This window comes from Nuphar pumila, chromosome 16 (genome assembly GCF_984573655.1).
Source record: "Nuphar pumila chromosome 16, dmNupPumi1.hap1.1, whole genome shotgun sequence".
In the NCBI taxonomy this organism is placed as follows: Eukaryota; Viridiplantae; Streptophyta; class Magnoliopsida; order Nymphaeales; family Nymphaeaceae; genus Nuphar; species Nuphar pumila.
The window spans coordinates 23134324-23146818 of NC_143264.1; the positions used below are offsets into that span (position 1 = coordinate 23134324).

Genomic DNA, 12495 nt, shown 5'->3' on the forward strand with positions numbered 1-12495 from the left:
AACAGAAGGTACACCACATGTTCCTGCATTGGAAAACGTGAATTGAGGCCAGCCCTATTCTTCTTTCTCCTTTTTTCTTCTTGCTCAAGAATTCTGAAATCACAACAGATACCTAAATCTATTAGGGTGTACGTATGAATATTTCACACAAAGTGGCGTGTGAACCGGTGGAAATTAAGAAAAAAAGTCTTCAGTGTCAAACTGCCGGTGAAGACTAATTTTAGGAATGGCCACAGGATACCTCTGACTGTTTCTAAAAGGATCTTTAGCAGTAGCTTCACCCACCATCAATGACTTTTTTCACTTTTTCTTTTAATTGGTCATTCATATTGGTTTGCACGGCAGTTCGTATAGATCAAGTTCATAATACTCCCTACCCCATGCATCACACACACACACACACACACACACATATATATATATATGGATAGATAGATGTATGGATGGAGAGAGAGAGAGAGAGAGTTACATGGCCTCCCAGAGATGCTAACAAATTCATCACAAATTTACACCCTAGCAATTTTGATAATGATATGGATGTTTTTTATGAAACTAAGCAGAACCACAATGGGATTCTGATGTTTACTCCATCAAAATCACCAGGTCATTGTTAAATTTGTTAAGGGTATAAATGTGTAGTGAACTTCTTAATGTCCACAAAAGGCCATGGAAGTTGATTTGCATAGTATGTATAATCCTCAAGTCCTAGTTTCCACAAAAATGCCATGCTCATATTACATATCATTGTTGCACATTAGATTTTCCTTGATGTATTTGAACTTGTCTTTTCATAAACTAACAATATCATTACTATCTATATCAACAAATATGATCCCAATAGTACCATTGTTTGAATTACATTTCTATATCCCAATAAAATGCAATGACCAAGCAAAAGAATATTAAATAAGGACTGATGAAGTACAAATCTAATGAAATTAAATATTAAAATTACAAAAGCAAAAAATATTAAGAGGAAAGGAATTATGTTATCAAGAAAAGTTTAACCAGTACTATTTCAATGAAAAAGGAGAAGAAAAGCAAAAGGCGGAATGTAATAAAGAAGAAAGAGATGAAGGATGAAGAGGCTGATGCTACTTGGCTTTTTACTTTTTTGTTTAGCATGATGTGCATCCTTTTTTGTGAAGACATGAATTGTTAGATTCATTCAAATATGTTGGATATGTGTGCTTTTGTACTTACAGGTTTTTGTCCTCTTGGATGCATGTTACATGTAACTAGTAAACGTGCCATATTATAAGATATCTAGAAGTTTTAAGTAATCTTAAGTTTCATATTATTTGCTTAAAATTTCTGTTTAAATTTTTTCTTTAATCTGAAAATTTATTTTATGTCTTTCTAGCAATGCAATGTGCAGCCTAGAATCTGCCTAGGTGCCTAACACAGGCTTATAAGGTTTGCAATATTAGGCTTCAAATTGTAAAGAGGCCATTCAATCTTGACCATGAGATAGTAATCCAAGTCCATAGGTTCAGTCAAGGAAAGGAACATTGTCAACTATTTTGCTGTATCTTCTCTGTCACATGCTTCAAATATTTAGATGAATATTCCTCAAATAATATCACATTGGTGAAGTAATAAATGAATTAAATGTCACCACCTTGCATTTTATGGTGATTACATATGCCACCATAGATGCTTCAGAAGGAGATACAAGCTTGACATAATGCACAATTTCAATAGACCAAATGTGCACACACATAATTTACAAACATGTGCAATGTCTAACATAGACAGGCCATGGGGCTGTCTTCTCCCACCACCAACACATTTATACAGAGGTTCAGGTCTACAACCATTGTGACTCATCACCACAGAATAGATGAAGCTACGCCACCATCTCAGGTTGCCAGACACCAGAAACCTACAGTTCTTAACTGATGACCTGTAAAACCACAACCTACGAGATACATGGCTGCCTAGTGCTTTCCACTCAAGACACTTCTAAAGAAAAAAGAATTTAGGTAACAACAATAAATTCACCAAGTGTGTATACCTTTTTCCTAATTGACAAGCAGGTGGACAACCACCAGCAAAATTATAACCAGAAAGGCTGAGACCCAGTTAAGGTGGTATAGCTCAATCAATCAAGCCGCTAGTAACTTCTGCAAGAGAAATTTTAAATTTTGAACACTATGGAAAGTCGGTTATGAACCATAGCCACTAAATGTTGGCTGGTCAGTATAGTTTCTATTACTACTATAGTCTTAACATCATCACCATCAGCTTTGTGCAGTTTACACGAGGTCAACTTTTAAGTTCTATTTCTCCATTTGTTCCTGCTTACAACCACTTTTATATAGTTGAGACTGGCCCAACCAGGATTATGATGAATCAATTAATCTTTTATGTTTAATTTGATTAATTATTCTCAAAAGTAATTAATGAATGGGTATACTAGAGGCAAACTGGTTATAAAAAGTAAACAGTGACATCCATCAAAATTGCATAACCATCAAATGTAAAATAGATTCTCCCTATGTTCTTCACAGTGTCACCATCAGTATAATAAGAATATATTTTCTTGCACATTTATTGACTTATTTCTGAAATGTAATTGGTATGATTTATATTGATCAATTTGATGACAAAGTGCCTTGAGCAGAGCTACCCAACATGGGACATTATCTGCATCACAAAACTTCACCAAGGATACTAATCAACTTATTTAAGACAGGTAACTTAACCGAAGTTGAATGGCTTCATAGTATGTTAAATGGGTCAAAGTGGCAAATCCCCGAATTTCCAGATAACACTAAGCCTATAAATATTGTCAGTAACTAACACTTAGATACATAAATACAGTGACTCCTTTGGCTATGTCAAGGATAGCACAATATCCTTGAATAAAGCATATGAACTTTACATGCCTAAAGGCATTACTTAATGTTTTCCTAATTGGATACCTTATGATGAATGATTTAGTGCTTGATTACATGTCTTTGTTACCGTGTAGTCTCAAACAAGAAATATGAGTTTATCATACTTCAATTGCTACAGCAATCATAAAGCTTGAATATAGCAATATGACATCATAGAATTTAAAATTTACTAAAGCTAAAAAAAATGAGACGCTTATGAGGTTTACTCAGCTTAGGTTTTACCATCCCATACTCAAGCGAAATGATACAAGTATAATACTCTTTAAGAGGTATAGGTCAAACAAAATTAAAACATAGATGCATAAAACTAATCTGCTGAATGTATATTCCAGAAAAAAAAAGTTTATTTCTACTACAGTAATTCAAAAAATCTCACAATACCAAAACTCACACATGAACATCTCTTGTCCCAAAAAAAAGCCATTTAGCTTACCCAAAACAAAATTTATATGTTCTCCAAAGCAAAGAAGCAGCACACAATTAGTGTAATGAGAGGAATAAGGATCATAGTATATTTATAACATCAAGAAGGCAATGCACACCATTAAGCTCCGAAGAAGCACAGTATCATTGAGGTCACAACAAATATCCCACAATGTTTGATAGCCTGCATGTCTCCTTGCAATGGTTATCAAACGTCCAACAAATTCTCTAAGAATAGCATCTTTTATTTCAGGAGCTTCAGAACCCATATGAGTATCCTGCAACCATCACATGTTCAAGATCCTTATCAACACATAAGAATATTATCTGTATACCAAAAGTTAAATATCAATAAAAGCACTATAGCACTAACAGGAAATTAACTGATGGATATTACAATGAAAGCTCACTAAGTAATCAACAAAACAATAAGCTCCAAAACTTGTTAGGAATAGAACTTCTATCTGAACCATAAATAACAACACACAATGACATTTTCTTTCCGTTGAGAAAGCTGGGGAAAGTGCCACTTCCATTATTTCAGTAAGCTGTACAAAGATACAAATGTACACCACTAAAAAACTCGACATCGTCATAGACAAAAAAAAGGATGGTGGGAAGACCCAAAGGGTGACAAAATTAGAACAAAAGAATGGTGATGAAGTGGAGGCAATTTCACCACGCACTCACCTGGCATATGGTGCCAAATTGTTGTGTTCCTAGTGGGCCTGTGATCATGCAAAATTTTTCCTTTCGTTCCTCTATTTCTTCTCTTCGATTTTCTAGACTCTATTCTCCTTTTGAAGAGGAATAAAAGATAGAAAAGAAGAGAGAAAAGAAAAGGAAGAAGAGAGAGGAACTCTTTTGCAAGGTCTCATTTGACCAAAGAAATGTTTTGAAAAATCACTCGCCTCCGTTTTGAAAATTTTGCGGGAAAAATGGAGAGACGGGATTCGCTCGTCGGTACGAGATTCGACCGTTCCTGTTGCCTTTACCAGGGGTAATCGAACCAAGGATCGAATAAATGCCTTTTGTTTTGCCTATTATCTAAGAATTTATTCGAAGTCTAAAATGCACAAAGAATCATGCTTGTGCAATGTAAATACAGAAATGTATGCTTTTGAGAAATCAGTTTGAAAATTTGGGATTTTCCAAGTGATTCTGAAATAAGTTTTTGAAAAGAAAACATCTTTGAAGAAATGATTTGAACTTTGAAAAGATGGACATTTGAATCTATACTTGGAATTTGAAAATTTGAGATTGAATTTAGAATTTTGAGATTGAACTTAGAATTTGAATTTGAAAGTGAATTTAGAATTTGAATTCAAGACTTGAAATCAAAGTTGGATCTGGAAACTGATTTGAAAATCTAAAATTGATTTTGAAATTTATCTGGAAATCAGAATTGAATTTACAAAAATCGATTTTTGAGGTTCAAAGTCTATCTCAAAATTTGAATTTCAAAAGGAAGATCAAAAATTCAGAGTTTAAATAAAACTTGAAAATAAAGTTTGAATTTGAACTTGAACTTTGAAGTCAGAAAAGAATTTGGAAGTCCAAAATCAATCTCAAATTTAGAATCTCAAAATTTATTCCACACTTTTGATTTGAAATAAAACTCAAATTTTTGAAATGAGAATCAAGAGTTTGAATGAAATTCAAAAATGAAAATTTTGAGAATTTGAAATTTTAAAGCTGGATTTAAGAATAAAAGAATAAATCTGAATTTATAAATGGAAATTGAAAATGATTTTTTTGAATTTAGAAAATAAAAGTTGAGTTTTAAAAGTTTATTTCAAAATCCACTTGGAATTTAAAGGTAACTTGAAAATAATTTGAAAAAGAATGTAATTCTATCCTAAATGATGAATGCTTTTGAATTCTATTTGAATATTAGAATAAGCATATTTTATTCTTTAGGTGAATTTGAAACAAGATTGAAAATATAATATATTTCTGACTAAGGCCATAAAATGTATTATATAATGATCATATTTAAATTCAAATAAAGAATTAAACATATTTTGGTGCCTTTATAGAGTTTAAAATGAAATTAACTCTCGATTTATATCCTAACTATTGCCATTGATATAAATTTTGAGTTAATTTTAAATTAAACTCTGATAAAGGAAGAAAATATTTGAAAAATATGATGATTTTTTAATAGAGATTAGGGATGGCAGTTGACCGGGGGAAAGCGGGGCCCCGCCCCGCCTCGCCCCGTTTGGACCGGGGATGGAGGGTATGAAACGGGGATGGAGGCGGGGACGAAGGTTAAAATCCATCCCCGTCCGGGGGTGGAGGCGGGGATGGACTAGCACGTTCCCCCGCCCCGGCCCCGCCCCATCCCCGCCCCGGCCCCGGCCCCGCCCCGGCCCATCCCCGTCCCGGCCCCGCCCCGCCCCATCCCCGCCCCCAACCCTTTATATTTTTCTACATGTTTACTAACCCTAACTCCCTTCCCTAATTTCCTAACCCTGGAGCCACCGAGCCGGGCCGTCGCCGACCACCGTTGGCCGACGCCGACCACCGTTTGCCGACACCAACCACCGTTGGCCGACACGATCTCTCCCTCCTTCCATGGCTGATGCATTGTTTGACATCTTCTGAGATCTTAAAAACAACTTTTGACATGGCTGATGCATTGTTTGTTTGTCAGCGTATGAACTATCAAAAAAAGAAGGTAAGGTTGGGACACCTGAGAGACCACTCTCCGATCTTGGTAATCTAAGTTATCGTGGCTACTGGACTAGGGTTTTGCTTGACATTCTGAAGAAGCATAAGGGCAATATTTCCATCCTGCTTTCTTTCTGGACCTTCATGTTTTAAATTTGTGTTGCACTCTGTGGTTTTGCTTGTGCTGTCAAATCTTCTCATATAGTGGACACATTTTTCTGTGATTATAAAGCAGGTTTCAATAGGTTAATTTTTTCATTTATAGTGGTTGTTTGATTTGGCTTAATTTTTTTTAACATTTTAGATCAACTTATTTGCATATTCATTTTTCTAATTATTAAATAATATTCTCCAGTTCAGAAAAAATTGGAGGATGAGGAACTGAGTCCATTCAATATCTTCTAGAGCATGATCCATGGATGTTATGTATTAGTTTACTAGGCACAAGTAAAATCTAATTTTTGTCTGGGCTATGAAGGCGGGGAGATCCTGTTTTCCATGTGGATGAATTCATTTATCATTAACTGAAATATTAACGTGAATGATTTCTAAGTAGGGATGCAATTTGACAAACGGGGACGGGGCGGGGACGGGGCGGGGACGGGGACGGGGCGGGGGTGGAGGACATGAAACGGGGATGAAGGCGGGGGTGGAGGATAAAATCCATCCCCGCCGCGGAGGCGGGGCGGGGGTGGAGGATAAAATTTTGAGGCGGGGCGGGGGTGGAAACCTTGTCCCCCGCCCCGCCCCGCCCCACTGCCATCCCTGGGAGAGATCCAGTGTGAATCCGCTGTTATTCCATAAAAGATGAAAATTCTAAGTTTTGTTCACATCTTGACTATGGTCATTGATCCAAATCGTCAACTTAGGATTTAATCACCTCTTATTGGAATGGTGCACGTGCCATTCGTGTTCGCATTTGTGAATTTTGAAATAAAAGAGAAAATGATATGAAAACAAGCAATTTCTGAGATATATGCATGCTCATACACTCTAATCTAATGTGAAAAATATAAAATTCTTATTAACATCTAACTATTACAACCCGAACTTGAAATTGAAATTAACATTCTAAAAAAAATGACGACACTTTCTAACCATTTCTTGCAAAATTTCAGGTTAGCACAAGATAAAGGATGATATGCAAGTGTAGTGCAAGTGCCTTGAGATGAAGATGGCAAAGTGTATTATTAACCTGCAAAGCATGTCTAATGACTAGAAAATGCAAATGCCAATGCATTGCCAATACTTTAAATCCCAGAAATTTTTGGGGGTTAACATATGCTAATGCATTATTAATACACAAATGATGAAATGTTCAATGGTTAACTAACGCAAATGTATTGCTAACATACCAGCTGGAGATATTCAGTGACTTAGCAAATATAAACACCTTGCTAATACATAGACTGGGAAACATTTAATTTAGCAAGTGCATCAGCTAACAACATGAATGTGCGTTAGTGGAGATATGCTGACAGTATAGCTACAATGTGATGGGAATGCATTGTAGAGTTGTGAGGAAGATGGGTTTGAAGATGTGCTGTGAAAAGTAATACCGTGAACTGCAAGTGAAGCTGTGTGGTAGTGCTAATGGTAACATGCTGGAGACTGTGAAGACACATAATGGAGTGAGTAGCATGTTTGCTGTACATTTGTAAAGATTCAGGTATTGAGATGGATTATGCTGCAGTGGGGGAGGATGTTGTTGTAAGAAGATGACAGTGGTGCGAATAGTGCTATTTGCAGGCATGTTAAAGGCAAGTGAAATTAGAGAGGTGGATATGCATACAGACATAAATGACAGGTGGTGACATATGTTGGGTTGCGGTACAGTGAGATGGAAGGCGGTAGGTGAATGATGTAGAGGATAGTGGCTGAAGGCGCTGCTATAGATGAGGTGATACCATGGTGCAGGTGTTACAATGAAGGATGGGATATACTGTGCACAGGGAAATGTGTGGCAGTGGTATGTGGAGTGTTGTGCAGTGAGCACAGGAAGTTGCAGGAGCTTGAACTGGAGCCACAGCAATGCCTAAATCCGGTTATAGGTGTCAAGAGGGAGGACCGCAGCAGTGCTTTTATCATGTGAGAGGTTGTGGTAGCGCGAAGTATCGCTATAGATATGTGAAAGACTATAGCAATGCTTGACACTGCTGTAGATATGTAAATGCCACAGTATGTGAAAGGTTATGGAGGATATGTATATACTGGGGACCTTGAGAAGAGAAAAAAAAATGTTGAGGTAGTATGAAAAATACAAGTATAAATGAGAATGGTAACATACACAATATAGTTTGCTATATTTGACACATATACTCAATGCACTTATGCTAATATGCATATATTAACATATACCTATAATTTTGCAAACATCACTGTTGTTACCCCTCTTAACACACTCATGGTATACTTTCCCAGTGTTTAATTCACTGTAGGGACCTTAAAACTTCAGTCAATACATAACCCAGGAAATACTTACCTAGTTAGCCCCTTTCTCAGACCACGTGTATTCATCTCAGCAACATGAAATCAAACTGTGTCTTGAGAAGCAATGTAGATGATAACAAGCATAGGGAAAATGGGACAGTGGAAGCATCTTGTAGTGGAGGCTGTGTGACCAAACGTGAAACAGAAGAGGAAAGGCAGAACAGTCCACAGAGATCTGCAGGGACTAACAAGTGGGATCTTCAGCGCTTATGGTTCATCCAAAGCAACCAATGCCTCAGAAGAGTCATGGTTCTACTTCTTCCCCATTCATCCTGAGCTAGAGCTCATGGGACAGAGACAAAAATAAAATGGTGATCACCGATGCTTTTGAAGACGGTTTTGATAAAGGTGTTAATTCTCATCTGTCCCAGCACTTTAAAAGGAATATTGAAAAGCCTTATTTAAAAGAATGCACTCACCAACAGAGCATGCTTAGTCAGATTGTTAAACCAATCACTAATTTGTGGATAAGAACTATAATACAAAGCAATAAAATGCATTTATTCATACTCCCTGCTGCATCTACCATTTTACAAGAATGTGTTGTGAGTACTGGAAACGAATTGAATACAGTGGGTGGTGTGTATTGTGGGAGTAATAAACAAGATGCAGAAACTCTAATCCACAGCAGCTTGAATTGAAATCATAAACAAAATAAAATAAAAAAATCATAAACAAGAGAATTGTGGCCCACTCCGCAGATTTCTATGAAAGGCCTTTTAAAAGTCATGGTATTTAATGGACTGTGGTGAAAGGTATGAAAGTATTGATGTCATTGAGATCCAATTGGTGTTTAATTCACAAAGTGATCAATCAGCAGATGCATCAGCAAAATGCACAGGTGGTGGGTGCATCAACAGGGATGCTTCACGATCCTATAGTCTCAAAACATCATTTTTGACTGATGCTTTTCCAACCAAACCATATTCTGATGCAATGTAACCAATGACGCTCAGAGTTTCAGTCTAAATTGAAGTCTTGTTCTTCACTAAAAATTTGGTGATGCCACAGCCACCAAAGTGTGCCAACAAGTCGTCATCTAAAATATATTGCTAGGTTTTAGATCATAATGGACAATTAGCTCCATGAACCCATGATGAAGACGTTCCATTGTGCAAGCCGCATCCACCATTACGCCAAGCCTCTGAAGTGGTCTTAGAAATCTGTAGCAATGATCTTAACAAGATTTTTATATCTGTTTCTACCCCATATTCTGCATTCGGTGTGGAATGTCTTCTATGCTCTTTGATCCGATTGGACATCCATGGTCGTCACTCTGACCCGAATAAGGTCATGATATGAACTCATTCTGTGGCCCTTTATCAATATTTCTTCAACATCCAGTGAAACCATAGTGTGACGTGAAACAAACCAAGTCCATAGTTGCTTGCCATTGAAAAAGATGGAGAGGATCCGACCCGATCCATGTAACATATCCATACTTATGTATTGTAACCAACTTAGACTATCGGGTCTGGATACACCAGACTCGGATCCATATCATTGTGTTGTAACATTATAAAAACATCTTTTAGGTCACGATTCTATGAATGAGAAAATAGAAAGCATAACAGCTGAAAAGGCCTTGTGTTTCTTCTTCGACTCTCTCTCTCTCTCTTCCTCTCTCTCTTTTCTCTACAGGTGAAAAACTTTCATGGTATCAGAGTGTAGATCCGACTAAGGCTGAGAAGGATTCCGGCAAGAGTGAAGTTCGGAAAATCGAGGTTTTTCTCTTCTTTCCCTTTCTCCTTTTTCTTTTGTTCCTCCTTTCCCCTTTTCTTCTATTCCTCTCCATTTCCTCCCCACTTTCTGAAATCTAATGTGTACCCACACCTCACGTGGGTTTCTTCCCTTGGTGAAACTGTGATCCATGTGACCTCTATTCACGTGGGTTCCATTTTTTGGTGAATCTGCGATTCACGTTTACGTGAACACAGACTGTGGGTGACTGTGTTTCACGTGAACTGATTCACATGAAACACTGAATCTCTCCTTAATTCCTTTCTTGATCTGCCTTACCTAATCTCCTCTAAGTTTGTCTTTGCACATTCGAATATTTTTTTTTATGATTCTTTGCTGCTATACTGTGAAACTTTTCCTTTGATTATCTATTTCTATTCTTATCAAAAAAAAAGGGTTCTTTTAACGTGTGAAAGCATTCTTCATCTCATCAATCTCAGTTTCTCGACTGCATAGAAAAGGTTCAGAAACTGAGTTCCCTGCATCCGACAGCCTGCGATTCTATATCCTAAAAAAAAAGACTGAACCTTTTGTGAACACTCTGGTCGACATTCTCGTTGTTTTTTTTTCTTCAAATGGACCCTTATCACTCTCAATCAAATCTTTTTTCAAGCTTCCTCAACCAACTCGTCTCTGAAAAGTTGAATACCTCAAATTTCTTGATTTGGAAGAGACAAATTATTCCTTTTATAAGGAGTCAAGGTCTCTTAGGTCACCTGGATGGAACCACTCTTGTTCCACCAAAATTTGTCCCGAGAGAAGAGAAAGATGATCAAGGGGCGAGTTCAATCGTGTATGTCAAAAATGTAGAATTTCTCAATTGGGAAAAGAAAGATCAATCAGTTGTTGCATACATCACCTCAACCCTGTCTCAAGAAGTTCTAGTTGCCATTCCCGACAATTGTACAGCGCTACAACTCTGCGAGCGACTGGTTCAAACGTATTCGCAGGTTTCTCAAGCAAGGATGGTTTTCCTTAAAAGGGAATTTCAGTTGTTAAGAAAAGAATCCATGACCATCATGGAATATTTGAACAAGATAAAGACCATCACAGATCAGCTTGCAGTTATAGGATGTGTCGTAAGCGACAATGACATGGTGCAACAAACTCTGAGTGGATTGGGATCTGACTACAATATGATAGTCACTTCACTATTGTGCCTTCCTGCTCTTCCTTCCTTTGATGCGTTACGGGCGAAATTGATTCAGTATGAAATGACTCTGAAGGGATTCTTTGAAGAAACTCACATCCACACAAATTCTCAAGAAGTTTTTGCCACAGGAGTGACTTATGGTAGAGGACGAGAACGAGGAGGACAAGTGCAAAATGGATATGGAGGGCGTGGTCTGCTCCCCACTCCAAATATGTTTGCCCATGCGCAGGGATCAAGATCCATCCCCGCTTGCTTCTTTTGTAACAAAAATGGGCATATCAAGGCGAATTGTTGGCACAATCTAGAGAATAAAGGAAAGGGCCCACAAATAGAAACGAAAAGAAAGTTCACAAATACCAGAGATAGTGGAGAGATCAAAGATCTATTAATATCTGCCTTGTTAGAGTTGAAATTGAAACAGAGTGATGAAGGCACTTGGTTTGTTGACTCAGGAGCAGCGACTCATGTGACAGGTGATGCAGGTAAGATTTCTAATCCTATTCCTTATTTTGGAAAAAGTAAGATTGTTGCTGGAGATGGATCCCACCATCCTGTTACACATGTTGGAAAAACTGTCATTCCCATGTCACATTTCACTCTTACTCTTTCTGACGTTCTTCATGCTCCTGACATTAAGAAAAACAGCGTCTCTGTCTCCAAGCTTATTGATGATAATAATGCTTCAGTTGAATTTACTCCCTTCTCTGTGCAGGTCAAGGACCTACGCACGAGAGAAACATTCGCTGAAGGAAAAAGATGAGGCAATATGTATGTCTTTGAAGAAGCTCCATGTCATGTTGTCCGCCCTGCTCATCTGAATTCGAAGCCTTCGTTAGAGTCGTGTCCATCTTCTTCTGCCAGTGTTTTTAGTATTTCTGAATATAATAAGCCGTTCTTATGGCATAGTCGGTTAGGACATTGTGGGAGTCATTTCATTAAGAAACTTGTTTCTAATAATCTCATTCCAAAAGAAAGTCTTAATGAGAATGAGAGCAGTCATAAGTGTTCCAGTTGTCTTTCATTTAAGAGTCATGTATTGCCTTTCCATTCCATTAATAAGAGAGCTTCAAAACCTTTTGAGATTATTTGTTCTGATGTATGGGGACCCGC

General features: G+C 37.4%; 1 protein-coding gene across 1 annotated transcript in view; it reads right to left on the bottom strand.

The window, feature by feature from the left end:
* The window catches only part of LOC149813087 (Nucleoporin, Nup133/Nup155-like protein), a 135374-nt gene that overhangs the window by 60847 nt on the left and 62032 nt on the right, over positions 1–12495 (bottom strand). The window contains exon 5 of the mRNA XM_089992382.1: positions 3446–3604. Coding sequence (XP_089848508.1) covers positions 3446–3604 — 159 coding nt within the window. The remainder of the gene's footprint in view (positions 1–3445; positions 3605–12495) is intronic.